Source organism: Phyllobates terribilis, unplaced genomic scaffold (assembly GCF_046119375.1).
Source record: "Phyllobates terribilis strain yellow unplaced genomic scaffold, ASM4611937v1 Scaffold_8__6_contigs__length_399053987, whole genome shotgun sequence".
Classification (NCBI taxonomy): Eukaryota; Metazoa; Chordata; class Amphibia; order Anura; family Dendrobatidae; genus Phyllobates; species Phyllobates terribilis.
In genome coordinates, this window is record NW_027362768.1 from 363,743,824 (window position 1) to 363,768,162 (window position 24,339).

Here is a 24,339-nt window from a genome sequence, read left to right on the forward strand (position 1 = left end):
GAATATCATCAAAAAGTTAATTTATTTCAGTTCAATACAAAAATTTGTGAAACTCCTATATTATATAGAGTCATTACACACAGAGTGATCAATTTCAAGTGTTTATTTCTGTTAATGTTGATGATTATGGCTTACAGCCAATGAAAACACAAAAGTCATTATCTCAGTAATTTAGAATACTTTATAACAACAGCTTGAAAAATGTTGGCCTACTGAAACGTATGTTCAGTCAAACAAAGACCCAATACATATAGCAGCAAACCATGCCACAAGTACCAGTCAAAAAGTAGACTGGTATTGGTAAAAATGCCAACTCAAACAGAAGAATAAAGGGAAGAGAAGACCGAGTCTCATTGGCATACAAAAGTGTAAAGTTTGTTACAAAAAAGGTAAACAGTAAGTTATTATATAGTAAATTGGATACAACAAAAGTGCATAGTGCCACAGAAATGACCTGATTAAGGGGAAATACCCTCTGCAGATGGTAAAGCATCAAGAATCATAGCAATGGTGCTGCATAATGTAAGCATGTGAAAGGCAAAAGGTGCCATAATTCATGTTTAGGCAGCAAATCCTATAGTAGATCTTACCAGGTCAGAGTAAACTGTGGAGCACTGCAAGGTAAAACTGATGGCCAGAAACACCTCGACGCGCGTTTCGCTGGAGGAGGTATTGCTTTTTCAAGAGGCTGTTGTAACCAATTTACTATATAATAACTTACTGTTTACCTTTTTTGTAACAAATAAAATGTACACTTTTGTATGCCAATGAGACTCAGTCTTTTCTTCCCTTTATTGAAATGTATGTTCAGTAAATGCCTCAATACTTGGTCGGGCTCCTTTTGCATCAATTACAGCATCAATGCGGCAATGTGGCATGGAGGCGATCAGCCTGTGGCTGCTGAGGTGTTATGGAAGCCCAGGTGGCTTTGATAGCAGCCTTCAGTTCATCTGCATTGTTGGGTCTGGGGTCTCTCATCTTCCTCTTGACAATACCCCATAGATTCTCTATAATAGATTCTCTATGGGGTTAAGATCAGGCGAGTTTACTGCCAATCAAGCACAGTGATACTGTTGTGTGTAAACCAGGTATTGGTACTTTTGGCAGTGTGGACAGGGGCCAAGTCCTGCTGGAGAATGACATTTCCATCTCCAAAAAGCTTGTCGGCAGAGGGAAGCATGAAGGGCTGTAAACTTTCCTGGTAGATGGCTGCGCTGACTTTGGTCTTGATAAAACACAGTGGATCTACACCAGCAGATGACATGGCCCCCAAACCATCACTGATTGTGGAAACTGCACACTAGACCTCCAGCAGCTTGGATTGTGGCCTCTCCACTCTTCCTCCAGACTCTGGGACCTTGTGGAGTGTGTCAATGACTTCCTTCTGGACATCTGTCAAGTCAGCAGTCTTCCCCATGATTGTGGAGCCTACTGAAACAGACTAAGGGACCTTCTTAAACGCTTACAAAGCCTTGGCAGGTGTTTTTTTGTTAATTACTCTAATTTACTGAGATAATGACTTTTGTGTTTTCATTGGCTGTAAGCCATAATCATCAACATTAACAGAAATAAACACTTGAAATAGATCACTCTGTGTGTAATGACTCTATATAATATGAATTTCACTTTTTGTATTGAAGAACTGAAATAAATTAACTTTTTGATGATATTCTAATTTAGTGAGATGCACCTGTAGGTATTCCGAAAGGTTTGTTCGACTAGTGGACAACCCCTTTAAGAATCGGCCATTGGTTTTAAACCTCTTTACTGCACATATTTTTGCAATTTTAAAGGGGTACTCGACCTAGTAACATTTATTACCAATCCATGATAATAAATATGACATCAGATGGGGGGTCTGACCACCAGAACCTGCTCTGGGGGCTAGAAAGGGAGACCTCAGGTATAAGACCCCATAAGGAGGAGCCTGAATAGAGAGGCGGTCAAGGATGAGAACAGCAGAGAAGGCCTATGCCGACTATTGGTGGGGGATAGACCCCCAGAGATCTAGTAGTTATCATCTACCCCTCCGATCTCAGGGTTAGGTGATACGAGGTTTCTGGCTGGAATACCCCTTTAAATTAAAAGGAATTGCCCAGCCTCGACTTTCTTATAGATGGTTGCACCAGTTTATATTTTTTGGAGCATCTATAAGAAAAGTCCAAGTTGGGCAAAGTCCTTTTGATTTGAGTGGATTCAGTGAGATCCTATTTGTTCTCTCTAATTCCTGGGATCTCTTTTTATTAAAGGGGAACTCGTCGCCTTACTGGAAACTTTCTCTCCCCCTCAAAATCCAATGCACAAAAAAAAAAAAGAACTTTAGGAGGGAAACTTTGCAAACTTGTACATGATGGGGGGCTACAAAGGGGTATCACGAGTTATACATCATTGCCCAAATCCAATCACAGATACAACTTGTCACCCTGAATCACCCCATCGTCCAGAATTCCTTTTCTAAACCGCCTGTAATAGAAATAACGCCTAATCTCGACTGTCACGCCATTTCCCTCCGCTCTCCCGTCGTCCCTCCGCCGCCCCCATGGGTCACCCCCTTCCAACGCCAGGATGCGGCATCACGTGGTCATTAACGGCGGCAGATTCGTCACAATAAAAATTATCTATTCTGAAAAAAAATAAACAAGATCCCTCGGAAACAAATCCCGGGAGGAGAATCGATGTTTTCTGATGGACACAGATTTTTTTTTTTTTTAGGCAGTTTATATTATAAGGGGAGGAGACGAATCTGCCGCGCGTGGCGCTGTGAGGGGCTGAGTTTACACGGGCAGGGCCGCTGCTCCCTGAGGAGACTCCATTGTTTCCCGCGGCTCGGAAGGAGCGTCCCGGGCTCGGTGCCGGCCTCTGACTGCCCCGGACATCGTGTAGGCGGCCCCGGATAGACCTGGTGGTGCATGAGGAGCCCCTCCGCGGGAGCGGCCACACCCCGCAACCGAGAGCCCGGACTCGGGGCCTAGTCGTCCGTTCCTGGTACCGGAGCCTCCAGGCCGCTCCGGTGTAGACTTCTGCAGTGACAGGAGATGACACACAGCTGGGTAAGTGTCTGTGCCCCTTCCCCTCATGGCCGCAGTCCTCCCCTATGTCCAATTAAAGGGATTGTACAGAGATTCTATAAAATCAAATTACATCACGTCCATCAGTTCTGTGACCGCTGCAGCCAATCGCGGACCTTACCGGTGATGTTTAAATATTGACATCTGACCTCCCTCTCCAGGGGTCTGTGATTGGATGCAGTAGTCATGTGACCGGGTGGCCTCCCTCTCGGGGGTCTGTGATTGGATGCAGCAGTCATGTGACCGGGTGGCCTCCCTCTCAGGGGTCTGTGATTGGATGCAGCAGTCACATGACCGGGTGGCCTCCCTCTCCAGGGGTCTGTGATTGGATGCAGCAGTCACGTGACCGGGTGGCCTCCCTCTCCAGGGGGGTCTGTGATTGGATGCAGCAGTCACGTGACCGGGTGGCCTCCCTCTCCAGGGGGGTCTGTGATTGGATGCAGCAGTCATGTGACCGGGTGGCCTCCCTCTCCAGGGGGGTCTGTGATTGGATGCAGCAGTCACGTGACCGGGTGGCCTCCCTCTCCAGGGGGGTCTGTGATTGGATGCAGCAGTCACGTGACCGGGTGGCCTCCCTCTCCAGGGGGGTCTGTGATTGGATGCAGCGGTCACGTGACCGGGTGGCCTCCCTCTCCAGGGGGCTCTGTGATTGGATGCAGCGGTCACAAGACCTGGTGGCCTCCCTCTCCGGGGGGTCTGAGATTGGCATGATGTCATTGCTGCAGGATTGAGAGAAAAGAGTTATCCTCTTTCACAAAGCTCCCCTCGCAAAAAATGCTTTCCTCACCCTTCCCAGGTTCTGTTGCTGCTCCCAGTATCCATAACTTGGTGTCGTTGCTGCCAGTTACTGAGCTCAGTGGCTTGTGCCATCTACAAGGGCTGAGCTTGGTGATTGGCTGCAGCAAGCTAACGGGTGGGTGAGTAAAGAACAGGTTTTTGGGAGGTTGCAATGAACTGTACATATCAGGAAATGTTTTCTGAATTGGACTATAATCTATTATTACCTATGCACGGGATTGTATGATCACCGGGGCCCCACCTATTCCAAGAATAAGGGGCCCCGCTGGAGCAGAGCAATGGTCACACATGTGCTCCTGTGCAAGATACAGACATACACGTGGTGTATATACATACATACACACGTGTGTGTGTGTGTATGTATATATTACAGTTCGTTGCCTTGGAAACCGACCACCACTGGCAGAAAGCATATCATGCACAGTGCTTCTAAGCTCTCTTTCTACTGAGCTTGTAAGCACTGATTTAAGATTTAAAACATTGAAGAACTTTTTCCATCATCGGACGACCCCTGTCACAGTTTTTACATTAAGGAACGACTGCCGCCATGTTTACCCAAAGTCCATCTGTTTTCATAACCTCATAAGTAGGACTGTCGGCTAATAAACCACTTTAGGGTATTTGCACACAGAATATTTTTCTGCTGCAAATACTAGAAGGTTGGTCAGAAAAACGTTAGGTAAAATATCTGCTTTTTTCCATGCGTTTTTTTTTCCTCATTCATTTGAATGGGTGAAAGAAACGGCTTCAAATCTGCAAGGAAAAAATAATCGGCATAAGATTTCCACAATCTCATTCGCTTTGCTGGTGCTGCTTTTTTTTTTTCTCATGGCAAAAACACAACATGTGAACATGCCCTTTTGGTCCCGAAAAAAACATTCCTTTGGTATTTCATGACTGATTAAAAGGATTGTCCACATAAGATGCCTTTTAAAATGGACCCACTGGCAGCAGTATGGAGGAGCGGCGGGGGTCTGGTAGGTGTGTTTATTATGTTTAGACCACCATTTCTCTTTTTTTTTTTATAAGACTTGAGTGGACATTCACATTTAAGGAGAGAAAGGGTCTGGAGTTTTGAATTTGCATTTAGTATCTGCTCATGACAATGGTCTATATGCTATAAATGTCTGATAGAAGTGGGCTCCATCGCTAGGACCCTCATCTGTCTGTGGTCTGTTTGTCAGGAATGGAGCAGTGACTGCACACGTTGCTCTCTTTAATCCTTGTTTTTGGGAGCTCCAAAAATTACCAAGTGTTCTTGTTTGGCAAATTTTGGAGCTTTCTTTAAAAAATGAATGGAGTGATGCAGCCGGGCACTGTCCATGTAGCTGGGCTCCCTTATCAGGATGGCACCAGGATTCGCGTCTATTGAATTATTTTAGCATATCTTGTCTATAATGACATACATGTCCTAAATAAGACACAGGGCACCTAGGTCAGATCAGTGGGCGTCCATGTCCTGAGATCCCCAACGATCAAGCAAAAGACTTGCCACTTGTGCTCCTGCATGAGCGTGCACACATAAAGTCTGAGCCCGTGCACCACTATCTGCTCACTCATGCAGTAGTTGAGAGACTTTGCTCAACCAATGTCAACTTTGATGTATATAGGTCTCACTTATATGGAAAATGGGGCCCCCTGAGCCACTTAAGACAGCAGGGAAACGATGAAAGGTTAGAGTTATATGTGCGTCTGCTTGTACTCCTCAGTAACTTCTATGGACGTGGCACAGCTGCCTCACGGGTGACCCCCTTCACCTCTGAGACCCTCACCTATCAGACATTTATGTATTTTATCTTGTTCTATTTTTCATTGCAGATGTAACATAATGGGTGTGGACTTTGATGTCAAGACATTTTGCCACAATTTGAGGGCCACCAAGCCTCCTTATGAATGTCCAGTAGAAACCTGCAGAAGGATCTATAAAAGCTACAGTGGGATTGAGTACCACCTCTACCATTACGACCATGACAACCCACCACTCCAACAGCAGACCCCCATCAGAAGATCCAAAAAGAAGGGCCGACAGCCTCGCTCCGCCAACAAGCAGTCGCCTACTCACTCCGAACTTTCCCAGTCGCCCAACCGAGAGGTGATGACCTACGCACAAGCCCAGCGGCTAGTTGAAGTGGAGCTGCACGGACGGGTGCATCGGATAAGTATCATGGACAATCTGGATGTAGTTTCAGAAGACGATGATGTTCCAGAGGAGGCGCCCGAGAATGGGAGCAATAAAGAAAACAACGAGACTCCGACAGCAACTCCGAAATCTGGAAAACATAAGAATAAGGACAAAAGAAAGGACTTCAATCATCACCACAGCTCGTCCACAGGTACCACCCCAAAACTTCCTGAGGTTATCTACCGGGAACTGGACCAGGACACGCCAGATGCTCCGGCTCGTCCTTCCTCTTATTACAGGTAACTGCAAAACCTTCATTATTTCCCATACCCTAAGTTGATACGTTGGTTTCTTCATTAGCTTCGAAGCTTTATTTCACTAAGATATTACCGTACATTCTCACCACAGCTCCATTTCTTCTCTATTGGCCTGCGTTGTACTCGACAATGTTTACCAGGTTCATATAGGATGAATGGAGCAGTATCGATCGTGCACGGGCATCAAATCCCTGTTCTTGGGATCGGTTGGAGTTTGGGGCCCCCACTGATCCACAAGTAATCACCGCTCCTTTGGATAGACCATAAAGTTCATTGATGGGTTCTACCTTTTAAAGAGCGTTTTCCCGCCAGTGAAATCTGTGGCATTTCCACAGGATTTTCCCAACCTTTCATCCACAATGTGAGGTGACGGCTACATCTGGGTGGTGGTTGAATGGACTGGTGGCTCTGTGTGTTTGGTGTTTTCTTAATTGTAGTCGATGGAAGTTGCAGGAATTGATGCAACCATTTCCATAACTGCACTAGTTTTGCTTATTCCGCCGTTTTTTGTGTTATTTCCAAACTCTCTTCTACAGATTTACCACTTGTAGAATCATTGGCTCCTAGAAATATTTTAAGATCCTCCTTGCATAGTTTCCTAGTAATATTACAATTTATTTTAAGATGCAATAACTATAATCTAAGTCTTTTAGTGCATTTATATTTTGCTGTAGTAGTTTTTTTTTTCCTGGTTGGAGAAATCTTGATCGTTTTGATTTTTAGCTATTTTTTTTATCTCGTTTTTAAGGTACATCGAGAAGTCTGCAGAGGAGCTGGATGAGGAAGTGGAGTATGACATGGATGAAGAAGATTATATCTGGCTCGACATCATGAATGAACGACGAAAGGCCGAAGGAGTAAACTCCATCCCACAGGAGATCTTTGAGTACCTAATGGACCGACTGGAAAAGGAGTCTTATTTCGAGAGCCATAACAAAGGGGACCCAAACGCGTTAATAGATGAGGACGCTGTGTGCTGTATCTGCAACGATGGGGAATGTCAGAACAGCAATGTGATCTTGTTTTGTGACATGTGTAACTTGGCTGTGCACCAGGAGTGCTATGGGGTGCCTTACATCCCGGAGGGACAGTGGCTCTGCAGGAGGTGTCTCCAGTCGCCATCCAGAGCCGTAGATTGTGCGCTCTGCCCGAACAAGGGAGGTGCATTTAAGCAGACAGATGACAGCCGCTGGGCCCACGTGGTCTGCGCCCTCTGGATCCCTGAGGTTTGTTTTGCGAACACTGTCTTCCTCGAACCAATAGACAGCATTGAACATATCCCGCCGGCCCGCTGGAAACTGACGTGCTACATCTGCAAACAGCGCGGCTCGGGAGCTTGTATACAGTGTCACAAGGCGAACTGTTACACGGCCTTCCATGTTACGTGTGCTCAGCAGGCTGGACTCTACATGAAGATGGAACCTGTGCGGGAAACAGGAGCCAACGGCACGTCCTTCAGCGTACGCAAAACGGCCTACTGCGACATCCACACACCCCCCGGCTCCGTCTGTAAACTCCCTGCCCTCTCCCATAGTGAAGGGGAGGAGGAAGACGACGAGGAAGAAGAAGAGGGGAAAGTTTGGAGTTCGGAAAAAGTGAAAAAGGCAAAAGCCAAATCAAGGATTAAAATGAAAAAAGCCCGGAAAATCCTTGCAGAAAAAAGAGCTGCAGCCCCAGTTGTCTCCGTTCCCTGCATTCCCCCACACAGGTAAATGCGTTATTGCAAGCTAAACTTGGTTTTTGTCAGTCAGGCATAATTTGCCTAATCAATGTCCATTTGGCTTTTCATCCTTCCCGACACCTGCCGTGCAGGGTCCCCCTCGGTGCAGTCGTCCCCCGACACCCGCCGTGTACTATGATGGGAAAACTGCTTATAAATTTCCAGACCTTTATTTCCTATTCATCCAGTGTATACAATGTATAAATTTAAAATCAAGATTTTTTTTTCTCTTTTCCCTCCCCCTTTTCCTCTTTTCCCTCCCCCTTTTCCTCTTTTCCCTCCCCCTTTTCCTCTTTTCCCTCCCCCTTTCCTCTTTTTCCTCCCCCCTTTTCCTCTTTTCCCTCCCCCCTTTTCCCTCCCCCCTTTTCCCTCCCCCCTTTTCCCTCCCCCCTTTTCCCTCCCCCCTTTTCCCTCCCCCCTTTTCCCTCCCCTCTTTTCCTCTTTTCCCTCCCCTCTTTTCCTCTTTTCCCTCCCCTCTTTTCCTCTTTTCCCTCCCCTCTTTTCCTCTTTTCCCTCCCCTCTTTTCCTCTTTTCCCTCCCCCCTTTTCCCTCCCCCCTTTTCCCTCCCCCCCTTTTCCCTCCCCCCCTTTTCCCTCCCCCCCTTTTCCCTCCCCCCTTTTCCTCTTTTCCCTTTTCCTCTTTTCCCTCCCCTCTTTTCCTCTTTTCCCTCCCCTCTTTTCCTCTTTTCCCTCCCCTCTTTTCCTCTTTTCCCTCCCCTCTTTTCCTCTTTTCCCTCCCCTCTTTTCCTCTTTTCCCTCCCCCCTTTTCCCTCCCCCCTTTTCCTCTTTTCCCTCCCCCCTTTTCCTCTTTTCCCTCCCCCCTTTTCCTCTTTTCCCTCCCCCCTTTTCCCTCCCCCCTTTTCCTCTTTTCCCTTTTCCTCTTTTCCCTTTTCCTCTTTTCCCTTTTCCTCTTTTCCCTTTTCCTCTTTTCCCTTTTCCTCTTTTCCCTTTTCCTCTTTTCCCTCCCCTCTTTTCCTCTTTTTCCTCCCCTCTTTTCCTCTTTTTCCTCCCCTCTTTTCCTCTTTTTCCTCCCCTCTTTTCCTCTTTTTCCTCTTTTTCCTCCCCTCTTTTCCTCTTTTTCCTCCCCTCTTTTCCTCTTTTTCCTCCCCTCTTTTCCTCTTTTTCCTCCCCTCTTTTCCTCTTTTTCCTCCCCTCTTTTCCTCTTTTTCCTCCCCTCTTTTCCTCTTTTTCCTCCCCTCTTTTCCTCTTTTTCCTCCCCTCTTTTCCTCTTTTTCCTCCCCTCTTTTCCTCTTTTTCCTCCCCTCTTTTCCTCTTTTTCCTCCCCTCTTTTCCTCTTTTTCCTCCCCTCTTTTCCTCTTTTTCCTCCCCTCTTTTCCTCTTTTTCCTCCCCTCTTTTCCTCTTTTTCCTCCCCTCTTTTCCTCTTTTTCCTCCCCTCTTTTCCTCTTTTTCCTCCCCTCTTTTCCTCTTTTTCCTCCCCTCTTTTCCTCTTTTTCCTCCCCTCTTTTCCCTCCCACCTATCCTCCAAATAGTCAATCTGTTTCCGTAGAAACCACTTGTAGGAAGCTTTACTACATTAAAGGCTCCGCTGTAGTGATTTGTCATGACGACTATTATGGAAAATATCACTTAACTATTTACTGCCAGATGTCTTTTCTCTCTACTCCCGAAATAAAAAAGCGTTTTCCATTATTCATGTATGGTGCGGTGACATTTCTCACTCTGCGGTGCGTCCTCTTCTCCAGCACCTGTTGTAGCATCATTTATTTATAAAGCGGTCATTAATTACATTTTTTTTTCCTTTATGACAATAAGAAAAATAAATAAATAAAAGATTGTTTTAGTACAAGCAGCTCCATCTCTTTCCATGTGCATCCCCCTGTAAACTTGCTGAGCGACATAGCAAGGAGCGAACGTCTCTGGCAGATTGTGCTCGGAGCCAAACGGCCGTCCCCACGTGTGCTCTGTCTGCTCTTATATAATGGCTGCCACCTTGTACAATGTCCCCCACGTTTATGAAAGGCCTGAGAGGATGGATGGGGAGACCGTCTGACCTGGACTAATTAAAGCGCTAAATTGAGTCTATCACTGTTGGACTGTGGGGGTCCGGCACCACCACAGATCGACTGGCAGGGTCCGTACACTGTATAATGGCCGTTCCCAGGTACGGCAGCTCTGCTCTCATTTGCTTCAATAGGAGCAGAACTCATTGCTCAAGAACGGCGGCTAAAAAGTTTATGTAGCTGTGGTGTGAACAGGGAACATCCAGCCGCCGTGGGACCCGGTCACACAGAATCGGTTCAGAAGAGCCAAGGGGCATCAGATAGACCAGATATGTAGAACGGCTCTGAGATTGTGCCCTGGGTGGTTTCAGTGTGTCTGGTTCTTGTAGCCCTTCACGTTGTAGGCTGGATCTATAGCACCCGCCTGCTGACGGAGACTTTGGTTCCTGCTCCATCGCTAACATCTGCCTGATTTTCCTTTCCAGACTCAGTAAGATCACGAATTGCCTGACCATCCAGAGGAAGAGCCAGTTCATGCAGAGGCTGCACAGCTACTGGACATTAAAGCGACAATCCCGCAACGGTGTGCCCCTGCTACGCCGCCTACAGACGCACCTACAGTCACAAAGGAACTGCGAACAGGTCAGAAAGCAGTATGGTGTTTTAATTGCATTTTGCAGCAGTTGACAAGAATCTGAAAAGCGAGACCCTGCAAGTGACGCGTAGTACGACTGACTGTAATTGTGTCTTAACACCCCCACTGTCATTCTACAGCAATGTCTGATGGGCAGCCGCTGCCCGGGCTGGCACACTCCTAAAGCTGTTTTGTGATTTTTTTTTTTTTTTTGCCATTTGCGGCTAATTCTCCCTTTTTATTTTCCTGCTCCTGTTGCAGCACCTGCCGGGGCGATTGCAAGTTTGAATAAATTTTTGTTTATATAATTAAATATATAATAATAATAAAACATAAATGTATAATAATAAAAAAAAAAAGTAAAATATTATATAATATTATAATGTATAATAATAATATTATTAATAATAATAGTAGTAATTATTTAATGGAGTTGTCCTCTTCTGTTATATAATATTATAATGTATAATAATATAATAATAATTAATTATTATTATATCATGGAGTTGTCCTCTTCTGTTGGATTGTTGCATATTAGATCTAGCTGTTCGCTGGTTATATCTGTTCCCAGGAAAGCTGAGTGTCACTTGGCTTTCCTAGTTTTCTGAAAAATTAAAAGTAGTTATTCGGCTTCTGGGATAAAAAAAAATCCAAACACCTGAAAAATATATACACTGGCATTTTGTTTTCCGCAGCGATCCGATGGTGACTCTCCCATGTCAGTTTACATGTCACCATTGTGGTCAGGCGGCGAACTACTGGTATCATGGCTCCGCAACCTGGGAAAACTGCGTGCTAAACCCTGTGGGCAGATTTAATGCCAGCCTAATAGATGACTACTAAAAAAAATGTTTATTTACTGGGGATTTTTAATTTGTTTTCAATTTTATGGGGAAAGACCCATCCCAAGTATTATGGCCCATACTTAAAATAAACCCTAATGGCCACCTCTTTGGAGGAAGGGGGGTTATGGCCGCCACTGTCCTCATTGATTTTAAAGGAGTGTTCCCATCTCGTACACTTATGGCATATCAACCGGATATGTCAATAAACGTCAGCGGAGAGGTGGCCACAAATGCACGGATCTCTCCATCCAATGCTCCTGGCCTTGTTCTGACCGCGGCACGTCACAGGGCTCCTGGGGCCATTTCTGCTTATATGTGACCATTTACTTGTGCCTCCATTCACCTCCATCCATTGAAATCTTTGAGATTTCTGGAAGGAGCCAGTTATGCCATAAATATCCTGGAAATGAGAACCTGACAGTGTGTTCTGGTTGTCGGGGCAGATAAAGGCGACGGCCGCCGTGCATCCATTATAGTATCTGCATATCACCAGAGCTGTACATTGCTGTATACATCCCACCCTTATGTAGAGCGGATCAGATAATAAAATCATTTACTCTCCCAATAGGAGATGAAGTGGAAAATACCAAAGTCGGACGATCTCTCTGTTCACCCGGGGGCAGTGCCGAAATCAAACGATGAGAAGGGGGACCAGACAATGAAGGTGATTATAAGGTGGCTGCACCACGGTGATGGCACTGACCCCTCATATATGTGCTCTATGTATAGTACAGGCCAGGAATGCTGGGAGTTGTAGTGTTTCCACAGCTGGAGTTACCATGGTTGTCGACTTCTGCCATAAATGTTTAGTGATACTGTGTCACGACAAGTCCTATCAATAATAATCCTGTACAAAGTAATCTGCTGTCCTTCATATGCCGTCCTTCATATATCTAGTGAATGAGATTATTCTTGTTTGTATCCTAAGGCTGAAAAGCCCCCCCAAAAAACCAAACCTGAATCTGACGTCAGGACAGGGTATCAGTCTCTGGGTGTAAACGATGTTTTTATTCCCTGACAACAAGCAGAGCTCTTGTAAGTGACGAGTAGAGAGCCGCACAACTTTTCATTACCTTTCGCCTCGTGAGGAGTTGAAGACTTGTAGAAAATCCGAGTGCAGTGAAGGAGGAGAATAAAGCAGGTTATCAATAGAGATTGGATATTTGATAGGATCCTTTACTGACAGATAAGCATTCAACCACCGGGACCCCCAATGATCCCAAAAAGGGGGCTCTGCAGAGCTGCGTCGGAACGGACAGGAGGTGGAGCGTGTGTGGAGGAGAACCGTACTCCGCACTTCCATTTATCGGGGTCTCTGGGGGTTTGTTGGAGATGTCCACCCCCTCCAGACATCCTGAGTTGTCCCCGATCTATAGGGGATAACTTCATACTTTGGCCCAAGCCAGGAAAGCTCCAGAGGCTGCGATATGTCTGTGTGTATATATAGGAAATCTCATATTTATAGCTCTAATGAAGGGATACAACTTTTCTGGGGTTTATGTTAGGAAATTGGTGCCTGTGATATTCCCCCATTTAGCAATGTAGACATACCTGCATTTTTATTTTTTAACGCAGTTTATCTTTCAACAGAAAGACCCCACGGATAAAAACTGGATGCTGAAAGAACAATTAAAGTCTTGGCAGCGTCTCCGGCACGACCTGGAGCGGGCACGTCTTCTTGTAGAATTAATACGCAAGCGAGAGAAGATGAAGAGAGAGACGGTAACGATCCGACGTCGCGTCCCTTGATCCGTGCTGCCTCGTCCTCGCCTTTTCTCCCGCCGTTTCATTTTATGTCTTTTTCTTGTCTCCGTTACAGATTAAGATCCAGCAGTTGGCTCTCGAGGTCCAACTAACTCCATTTCTTATTCTCCTGAGGAAGACGCTAGAGATATTACAGGAGAAAGACGCCAGCAATAGATTTACCAAGCCGGTCCCTCTGTCTGAGGTAACAGAACTGTACGAAGTAAGAAGCCGATCTCCTAAGCATTGTCTGTACGTGCCCGGGGGTGGGGGACGCCTGCTTGGCAGAGAATTGTATTTGGAACTATTAAAGACCTCCGCTATGTATGTGCGGAGATAATGCATGGGGGGACTTCTGTCTAGTTATATACAAAAGTGGTTGTCCATCTTTTGGGGGACACTTTTTGGTTAATTTCTGGCTGAAAATAAATTTTTACTATTGGGTTTCATTAAAAATTTTGCACCGTTTTTTTGGCTTTTAACCTGCACATTTAACTTTGTTGTGGTCATAAATTGTCCTACGAGGAGTTCAGAAAAAAATCAGATAAGAATTATTCACTTGAGCAGTTGTAAGTCTAAATGAGCTCACTGAATGATTCTCAGGTAACTCATTCTGCAACAGACAAGGGCACAAAGAGGCTACAGAAGGCAAACGGTGCAAAATTATTAATGGAAATGGAGGGGGAAAAAAGCGCAAAATTGTCGGGAAACCTGATCCCGTGACTAATCGCTGGCTGAGGCTGGACACCACTGCAGCCAATCAGTGGCTGAGTGGACATTCGCGGTGGAGTGCGACCTGAGAGGAAAAAATACTGCAATGCTCATCAGCTCAGGCATATAGGGAGTTAACCCTGGAAGCAATCAATTTCCAAGCGTCTCCCCATTTCCTACAATAGAGAGTCTCTTCCTTCCTAGTTGCGATGGTCTTACAGGTCTGACATCTCGTGCTGGATCTTATTATTATTGCATAGTGCTTGGATGTATATACTCTCTGCCGTCAGCACCATCGTGCAGAGTATTTCTATCCAATTTATGTAATTCATCCCGGTAATGCAGAAATCGGCAGTAAGTTGCATAATCTTCTCATGCTCTCAGCGGCTTCTTTACTTTTAGCCTTTGGCTTTTTTTTTTTTTTCTTCTTTCTTCAAAGGTCCCGGACTACCTTGAACACATCAAGAAGCCCATGGATTTTCAGACGATGAAAGCCAACCTTGAAGCGCTCCGCTACCAAAACTTTGATCAGTTCGAGGACGACTTCAACCTTATCGTCAACAACAGCATCAAGTACAACGCTAAAGACACCAGCTTCTACCGGTCCGCCGTCCGTCTGCGGGAGCAAGGTGCGGCAATCATCAGACAGGCTCGACGCCAGGCGGAGAAGATCGGCATCGACTTTGAGACCGGCATGCACTTGCCCCAGGTCGGCATGGGAAATGAGCTGGCACGGCACGGCAAAGAAGCCGGTGAGTTGTGCCACCGAGAGAGGATTTTATCCAGCTCCTAGAAAAAAAAAAAAAAAGCATGCTCTGTCTATATTGGTTTTGTGCAGGGTTTTTTTTTTTCCTTGAATATTGTCGGTTCATGAAAAATTTTGGTTTACGTTACATCTTCACTAGGCATTGAAAGAACGCCTCCCTCCGACAACCGCAGACCTCTCTCTCTGGAAGAGCAGCTTAAAATCCAGCTGGCCCGTCTGGACGAGGTCAATACCGGCAAGCAAAGCATCGGAAGAGCGCGCCGGGCCAAGACGATCCGAAAAGAGATTACGTCCATCCGCCGCAAGATGTCTTACCAGCAAGAGTCCAGAAGGGACGGAGCCATGGAGCGCCACGGCTCAGCTGGGAGAGGCAACTTGCCATTACGTGGCCCTTCCGAGAAGGATGGACAGACGGACAGTGCTGCAGAAGAGAGCAGCAGTCAGGAGACGGGGAAAGGTACTAACCTGTGTTAGTTGACTGCTTTCTGATTGCAGCAGGGGCCTCTTCTGCAGCTCTGTATGGTTTCCACATCTGTTTACAATCGTGTGTGTGTGTATGGTATTCTACTACGGCACTTTATTTTATATTTTTGCAGCAATTTTTTTTCCCATAGCTATGCCCTTTTCTTTTTATGCTGCTGTGTATGTTGCATAGGGTAGATCATGCAATGTAAAATACCTTGTGGGATCTTCTTACACTACTCAGGCCTTTTCGAGGGCTTCGCCACTATTTACCAGGGTCCGATATCTCTTCATAAAGTCACCGTGTCCCCCCTGACATTACAGCGGTTGTCAATGCACAATGCAGAAAACTGCTTTTATAGGGTGGTCATCCATTCCTTACATCACTAGTTGTCAGACAGAGCATGGCTCCCATGTCCGGTTGTCGGGCTCGGACCTTCAGGACCTGCACTGTGGGTTCCAGTTTTACTTGGACGGTTTCTTTTTTAAGCTGCAAACTATTAGGGAGAAATACCAGTTTTTCCTGTTGTGGGAGAGGAGGACATAAATCTCTGCCGTACATTACTTTGAAGGGTACGCACACTGAACTATGGGCACCTTACAAGATGCTCATTGAATGTATAGAATTAATCTTTTTTTTTTTACTGTGCAATTAGTTGCAACTTGTGAGCAATCCCAGTGCTAAGACACCTTTATTCTCCCGGAGATGAGGATGCTCAGAGTGTACTTTTATTTATTTTTTTCCTGTATTTAATAAAGTTTGCAGCAGTCACATCTGATAATACTACTGAAGTAAATTGTTCTCCCACGACTACTACTCCCTACTGCCCCAAGTCTCACCGCGGGGCGTCAAGCCTGACGAGATCGGGGCAGAACGGATATCTTCCCTGTGGTGCAGCCGTTGCAGTGATATGTAGGTTGTGAGCACGCGGCTCTGGAGGGTAAAAAAAAAGTTTGCTCAGTCGTGGGTGACATTATGTCATGTCTTCCAGTTTTTGAATTTTAAGTTTTGCATTTCTCTGATGAAAAGTTTTGCAACTTTCTTATGCATGCAGTCAGTGAATAGAAATATTTTCTCATTTATAATCCGCAGCCTGGATCGAGTAGCCCAGGTACATGGTAGCAAATTACGAGTGAGTTCAGGACTTTTTATATGCCAGTAAAAAAAAAAATAAAAACTCTCCACTCACTGGCAGCAAGCGGAGATGGCGAGGAAAGAAAAACATAGCATGTTAAAAAGTTGCAGAATTTTTTTTTTTATTTCATTTTTTTTGTAAATCAGTTTACAGCAGTGACTACATGTCGGCACTTATTTGTACTCGTTGCTGTGTTAGGTACTGCAGTAAACGGGCTGCTCTGCTGAGTGTTGGGGTCCCATCTGGTAAAGTGATTGCATGTTGTTGGGATAGGCCATGACTTTATTGGTAAGGGGGTCCAACACCTGGGAGCCAGACTGATCCTGAGAATGAAGGGGCATCACCTCCAATTTAGCGCTGCCGGACCCCGCTGCATTCACCTTATGGGGTTCACTGCAGTTCCCTGACACCTGGGTTCTGCCATATAATGAAAGCTTAAACTGATGTGGCTATATATATATATATATATATATATATATATATATATATATATATATATATATATATATATATATATATATTTATTTGGGTGTAATTTATGGATACACCTAAATTAAATGGGAATGGTTGGTGATATCAACATATCAACTTCCTGTTTGTGGCACATTAGTATATAGGAGGAGGAAAACTTTTCCAGATGGGTGGTGACCATGGCGGCCATTTTGGATCCAACTTTATTTTTTTCAATGGGAAGAGGGTCATGTGACACATCAAACTTATTGAGCATTTCATAAGAAAAACAATGGTGTGCTTGGTTTTAACGTAACTTTATTCTTTCATGCGTTTTTTACAAGTTTATGACCACTTATAAAATGTGTTCAAAGTGCTGCCCATTGTGTTGGATTGTCAATGCCGCCCTCTTCTCCCACTCTTGACACACTGATAGCAACACCGCAGAAGAAATGCCAGCACAGGCTTCCAGTATCCGTTGTTTCAGATGCTGCACATCTCGTATCTTCACAGCATAGACAATTGCCTTCAGATGACCCCAAAGGTAAAAGTCTAAGGGGGTCAGATCGGGGGACCTTGGTGGCCATTTAACTGGCCCACGACGGCCAATCCACTTTCCAGGAAACTGTTCATGTAGGAATGCTCGGACCTGACACCCATAATGTGGTGGTGACCATCTTGTTGGAAAAACTCAGGGAACGTGCCATCTTCAGTGCATAAAGAGGGCAACACATCATCATGGAGCAATTTCAGATATCCAGTGGCATTGAGGTTTCCATTGATGAAGAATGGCCCCACTATCTTTGTACCCCATATACCACACCATACCATCAAGATACGAGATGTGCAGCATCTGAAACAACGGATACTGGAAGCCTGTGCTGGCATTTCTTCTGCGGTGTTGCTATCAATGTGTCAAGAGTGGGAGAAGAGGGCGGCATTGACAATCCAACACTATGGGCAGCACTTTGAACACAATTTATAAGTGGTCAGAAACTTGTAAAAAACTAATGAAAGAATAAAGTTACGTTAAAACCAAGCACACCATTGTTTTTCTTATGAAATTCTCAATAAGTTTGATGTGTCACATGACCCTCTTCCCATTGAAAAAAATAAAGTTGGATCCAAAATGGCCGCCATGGTCACCACCCATTTGGAAAAGTTTTCCCCCACCCATATACTAATGTGCCACAAACAGGAAGTTGATATCACCAACCATTCCCATTTAATTTAGGTGTATCCATATAAATGGCCCACCCTATATATGTGTAATATGTCAGAATGAGCGTTCCCCAGGATCGTCTCCATACATACTGAACATGTCATGTCTGCTCGTTGTTTTTTCATCGTCTTTGTATCGCTGTTTTTGCGCATTTTTTTTTCTATCATTGTATTGAGCACTGTACTTTTTGGAACTTTTTTTATTATTATTTTTTCAATAAAGCGTGTTTATCTAAAACTTCCGATTTTGGCGTTTTTGTGTTTCGTGTGCAGGAAGGAGTTCTGTCTTTCAGTGCTTCATCGGTGAACGACTCTCCAGATTTTTTTTATTTCTTATTAGGCTGTTCCTATTGTATTGTCCAGAGAAAATAAACACTCTTCCTTCCTTCTCCTCCTCCTTTTTTTTTTGTCTCGTCCTTTTCCCGTTCTTCTCCACCTTTTGAACATCACTCTCTCTCGTCCTTCGCTGTCTCTACCTGTCTCTCTTTATCCCTCTCTCAGGACTTGGCCCAAACACTTCTTCCACTCCTGCACATGAAGTTGGTAGAAGGACTTCTGTTCTTTTCTCAAAGAAGAATCCCAAAACTGCGGGACCTCCAAAGAGACCAGGGAGGCCTCCCAAGAACAGGGATAACCAACTGGCGTCAGGGAAAATCAGCAGTCCGATCGGACCCCCTCAGCTCTCCATTATGGGGGGGTCCCAGAGGCAGCGGAAAAGGGTGCGAAGTCCCCGTCCTACATCGAGCTCCGACAGCGAGAGCGACAGCGACAAGTCGGCAGACGACGCGTCTATAGGTGAGTAGTTCGGGGAGGGGGGGCTGCAGTTCCTGCAGAATGGGGGTCTCTTTTTTTTTTTTTTTTCCCCTTTTGTCTATGACCTAGCAATAAAATACTGCTGAAATAGGAGACCTGAGGAAACTACTTGGGGGTCACCACTTACTTCAGTTTGTGTTAAAGGGAAGATGTTATCTGTGGGGATACAGACTATGAAGTTCTCTTTATTGTGAAAATTCGCTTTGTTGCTTTCAATGCATCTTTCTTTTTATTTTATTTTATTTTTTTACTTTTTTAAGATTTACCCACAAATGGCTTCAGCAACCAACAGGTGAAGAAAAGTTTTTTAATCTACCGCACTGACTGTAATCTTCCCCGCAGCAGCTCAGACTCTGAATCCAGCACGACCAGCAGCAGCAGCGCCGCCTCTGACAGAACCAGGTAATGCACGTTTATTAAACAGCTAAACTTTTGGTGACGGGGGTGGCACAGAGACCTTTATAAAATAAACTTGCTATTAAATCCCTCGTGAACTCCGACAGGACCAGAATTGATCACATCCTAACCCAGCGCTGGGGCCAGTGATTGACCAGGATGTCCTCACTTTGGGTGGTCCTGTTAATCCCCCTGACCTATCCAGCCTCTTGTTTCCTTTCTCATACAGGAAAAAAAAAAAAACAAGTTTTGCAAAAAATCTCTACTTTGTATATGCAGCTTCTGCACAAGTTTGTTACAGACCTGTGTGTAGTCTTCTTCATACCCAACAGACGATGGAAGGGGGGCGCCGGACCTGGGATTGGGGGCAGTAGTTGTATTAACTCCTCTCTTGACACCGTTCTTATTTTTTTTTTCTCTCCCAGCACAACTCCCTCTAAGCAAGGACGGGGAAAGTCATCGTTCTCCAGAGAGAATTACCACGACTATAGCAGCGAGGACACGTCGGGCACCGAAAACGAATCGTATTCCATAGGAAGCCGAGTAGGACACGGCTGTAAGTAACCGACTGCAATTATTCAATATGGGGGGAACAAAATGTTACCCATATAGTGCCCAGCAATATAGCCACTTCCCGATATTTTATTCTATTTACATACCAAATTTCGAGCTTTGTAGAAGCACTTGGCCCACCCAGTCTGGTCTCTAACATCACATCTTGGCGTATAAGTCGCCTGATAAAATGAGGTGATAAAGGGGGAAACGCACAGTTCATAAATCATGTTTTCCGCAGAGATGGCAGGTCTCATATTGGCTGTGGAGGCTACGTTTAGATCGTAACGTTTCTCCACTTTTATCTCTGTGTAAAGAGATGAACATCCCCCTCTTTTCCTTAGAGTGAAAGAAATAATAAAGTTCTTTTTAAAACTTTTTTTTAAACTTTTTCATTTCTTTTTCTCTTATTACATTTTTAAAGTTGCATCAAAATGTAAGCAGCCATTACTTGGACGACTCGCTATTCCCGAGAACTCAGCGTCTGATCAGGACGATGCTTTTCATTACGATTTAGCTCGGAGCGCCCTCTTTCTCGTGAATATTGTCCACGTCATGGCTGCCGACGTCGCTGTATCACACGCTAGGATCTGTGCCGCACTGTATGACAGGCCTGTGACTTGTGACCTTTTCTGTTGTTTGATAGTGGTACGCAAAGGAATGGAGGGACGAGGGGCGGGGTGGCTGTCCGAAGACGAAGACTCCACTCTAGAAGCCTTAGACTTGGTGTGGGCCAAGTGTCGGGGATACCCCTCCTATCCGGCTCTGGTAGACATCAGTTCCTCCCCTGTTATTTTTTCCATGTTGTCTTCTTAGCTGTTTTGGATTTAATTGTAATCTGCAAATGATCACGATGGGTCCAAATACAATCTGCTGGAGATGAATCATCTGTGTGTCTAGAAGTAAATGTCACTGATGGCCGCAAAGAACAACACAAACTTCATCGCAGCTCTACTTTCTTTTAGATTATCGACCCAAAGATGCCCCGAGACGGAGTGTTTCACCACGGCGTCCCAATTCCTGTGCCCCCCGTAGATGTACTCAAGCTGGGCGAGCAAATGACGCAAGAAGCACAAGAACATCTCTACCTCGTCCTGTTTTTTGATAATAAACGTACATGGTAAGTGACCGCCTGTGAGGGTGGGCAGACGTGTAGGATCATGAGTGCAGCTCTGGGGTATAATACAGGATGTAACTCAGGATCAGTACAGGATCAGTAATGTAATGTATGTACACAGTGACTGCACCAGCAGAATAGTGAGTGCAGCTCTGGGGTATAATACAGGATGTAACTCAGGATCAGTAATGTAATGTATGTACACAGTGACTGCACCAGCAGAATAGTGAGTGCAGCTCTGGAGGATAATATAGGATGTAACTCCGGATCAGTACAGGATCAGTAATGTAATGTATGTACACAGTGACTGCACCAGCAGAATAGTGAGTGCAGCTCTGGAGTATAATACAGGATGTAACTCAGGATCAGTAATGTAATGTATGTACACAGTGACTCCACCAGCAGAATAGTGAGTGCAGCTCTGGAGTATAATACAGGATGTAACTCGGGATCAGTAATGTAATGTATGTAGACAGTGACTGCACCAGCAGAATAGTGAGTGCAGCTCTGGAGTATAATACAAGATGTAACTCAGGATCAGTAATGTAATGTATGTACACAGTGACTGCACCAGCGGAATAGTGAGTGCAGCTCTGGAGTATAATACAGGATGTAACTCAGGATCAGTAATGTAATGTATGTACACAGTGACTGCACCAGCAGAATAGTGAGTGCAGCTCTGGAGTATAATACAGGATGTAACTCAAGATCAGTAATGTAATGTATGTACACAGTGACTGCACCAGCAGAATAGTGAGTGCAGCTCTGGAATATAATACAGGATGTAACTCAGGATCAGTAATGTAATGTATGTACACAGTGACTGCACCAGCAGAATAGTGAGTGCAGCTCTGGAGTATAATACAGGATGTAACTCAAGATCAGTAATGTAATGTATGTACACAGTGACTGCACCAGCAGAATAGTGAGTGCAGCTCTGGAGTATAATACAGGATGTAACTCAGGATCAGTACAGAATCAGTAATGTAATGTATGTGCACAGTGACTCCACCAGCAGAATAGTGAGTGCAGCTCTGGAGTATAATACAGGATGTAACTCAGGATCAGTACAGGATCAGTAATGTAATGTATGTACACAGTGACTGCACCAGCAGAATAGTGAGTGCAGCTCTGGAGTATAATACAGGATGTAACTCAGAATCAATAATGTAATGTATGTACACAGTGACTGCACCAGCAGAATAGTGAGTGCAGCTCTGGGATATAATATAGGATGTAACTCAGGATCAGTAATGTAATGTATGTACACAGTGACTCCACCAGCAGAATAGTGAGTGCAGCTCTGGAGTATAATACAGGATGTAACTCAGGATCAATAATGTAATGTATGTACACAGTGACTGCACCAGCAGAATAGTGAGTGCAGCTCTGGAGTATAATACAGGATGTAACTCAGGATCAGTAATGTATGTACACAGTGACTGCACCAGCAGAATAGTGAGTGCAGCTCTGAGGATGTAACTCCTTAGAAGGGTCTCTTTCTGTAGGTGATGTGGATGTCACTAGTAAATTCTGCTTATTCTGTATTTTCTCTTCTATACATTGCACACGGATATAACGTCCCGTCCTGCCGGTGATATATTCGCTCTTTCTTCTCAGGCAGTGGCTTCCCAGAACAAAGCTGGTTCCTCTGGGGATGAATCGGGAGCTGGATAAGGAAAAGATGCTGGAAGGAAGGAAGTCCAACATTCGGAAGTCCGTGCAGATCGCCTACGACCGCGCCGTTCAGCATCGCAACAAGGTCCAGGGGGCGCCAAGCAGCGACACCAGCGAGAGCGATTAGCCGCTGATCTTCCCCCGGCCTCCACGTTCTGATCGTTTTTTCTATTTTGCTGCTATTAAAATGAGCAAAAAAAAGAAGACATAATGGTAATTTCAAAAGTTTTCTTCAAGTGCGTCGCCTTTTATATAAGGAGCATAACGGAGGGACTCAAGGAAGAAAGCTGACCATGTAAACGAAGCCCCTTCTGCCTCCTTTGGGACCCCCAGTGGACGCGCGTCATGGTCGCTGGCTGATCATCTGAACACAAGCCGTCTGCTACCGACCTGCTCTTATGGATGAGGCTTTTTTTATGGTTGACTGCTGTATGTGAACTGTGACTTCCTTTCTGAGGTATTAAATCTGCTTCCAGTCTTGTGGAAAGATGACGATCCAGCCGGGTTAAACACCTCATTTTTTTACCATCAGCCATTTTTTGCAAGAAGTCAAAGAATGAATTTGGGGGGGTCAGCGAATTCTCATTAGAGCGTCCATATTTTTTGCAAAATGTATGCAGCTCATCTGCTGTCCGTAATCATGAATGTGTGAAATATGGCACCGGCCTTAGTATGGTTATTTAAAGGGGACATGTCTGTTTTTAGTAAATGCTTGTATTCACTGTCAAATACAAATTCAGGTTTGTTTGTTTTTTTTTTTGTTCATTCCTCTTAATTCCTCCTGGAAATGATGAATGACTGAATTGAGTGTTACCAGTTCCCTTAAACCAGTGCCAGTCTGCAGGGACGCAACGCTAACCAGTAACACAATTAGTTCATATATTTCCAAGAGGAACAACAGAGGGATGGGTGGAAAAAAATGGCTCCAGAATTATTAGGAATTTATTAAAGCAGACTCGTCAAAGAGTGACTATACCAGTTCAAGTTAAAGGAACGGTCCGGGGCTTGTAGCGGAGCTATCCTTGGAGTTAGTTCAGAGGGAATCGGACCCCCGTGCCCCCACCTGTCAGCTGTTAGTGGTAGCAGGAGGATCGCAGGGCTCTGGTCCAGCCATCATGGGTGCACGCTTTCCTTAAAGGGCACTTGCCCCTCGCACTATCGGACCCACAAGTCCCAGTGATCTGGATCAGTCCGTGGAGCACACGAGTATACGTTACTATGTAAATGATGTACATGGAGAAGAATGTAAATGATTCTCATTTGTAAACATTTTGCCGCCATTTTATTAAGAGGGGATTTTTTATTTTATTTTTTAACATATATCTTGACGGTTTTACACAGTAGAATTAGGAAGGGAAGTATCGTAATCCAGATATCATGTACTGCCCCGACACGCGGGCGCTGCCACCTCCTGGAAACCTTTTCTCCTTTTTATTCTTTTTTTTTTTGTCCTTTTTTCCGTTGTTTCTTTTGTATGATTTATGTCTTGCGTCTCGTGTATTTCTGTTTTGTATTTATTTCGCGAGGAAAATTTATTGTTCTTAGAAAATAAATCCGTCTATATGGACCGGGCCGACTCTCGCTGACTGGTTTTCTTCACCTTCGCCCTCCCGACATGTCAAATGCTTTTATTCCCTATGAAGTAATGATTACGGTTTGATGTTCCTCTGTTATTCCTCCTGGAAATGTATGAAGATTAATAACGTGATCATTATCAGATTGCATGTCCCTCTATAATGTGACGTCCGGTCACCGAGGACTATATAAAACTGGATATACGCACGAGACGGCTTTGTCATCGGATCCTCGGCCGGTCCCAACTATATTGTT

At 44.9% G+C, this 24,339-nt stretch overlaps 1 protein-coding gene across 6 annotated transcripts; it reads left to right on the top strand.

Annotated features, from left to right (window-relative positions):
- The first annotated feature begins 2,754 nt into the window (after positions 1-2,754).
- BRPF1 (bromodomain and PHD finger containing 1) lies at positions 2,755-24,090 on the top strand. 6 transcript variants are annotated; one of them, XM_073644798.1, is made up of 15 exons: positions 2,755-3,050; positions 5,685-6,287; positions 7,054-8,013; positions 10,472-10,628; positions 12,034-12,129; positions 13,056-13,187; positions 13,285-13,431; positions 14,359-14,671; positions 14,825-15,142; positions 18,456-18,749; positions 19,028-19,169; positions 19,589-19,719; positions 20,362-20,483; positions 20,681-20,835; positions 22,453-24,090. In XM_073644798.1, the coding sequence occupies exons 2-15, from the start codon at positions 5,695-5,697 to the stop codon at positions 22,634-22,636; spliced, it is 3,744 nt and encodes a 1,247-aa protein (XP_073500899.1). In that variant the 5' UTR covers positions 2,755-3,050; positions 5,685-5,694; the 3' UTR covers positions 22,637-24,090. The 6 variants fall into 6 exon arrangements, with proteins under 6 accessions (XP_073500899.1, XP_073500900.1, XP_073500901.1 ...); XM_073644799.1 differs by having other exon boundaries at positions 13,285-13,413; XM_073644800.1 differs by lacking the exon at positions 20,362-20,483 and having other exon boundaries at positions 22,453-22,592.
- Positions 24,091-24,339: the final 249 nt, after the last annotated feature.

Bases quoted from the DNA above. Each gene is read 5' to 3' on its own strand.
- BRPF1 (XM_073644798.1), top strand. From the start codon at position 5,695: ATGGGTGTGGACTTTGATGTCAAGACATTTTGCCACAATTTGAGGGCC. The intron at 10,629-12,033 runs GTCAGAAAGCAG...CTCTCCCAATAG, and splicing joins CACAAAGGAACTGCGAACAG to GAGATGAAGTGGAAAATACC. The intron at 19,170-19,588 runs GTAATGCACGTT...TTTCTCTCCCAG, and splicing joins GCCGCCTCTGACAGAACCAG to CACAACTCCCTCTAAGCAAG.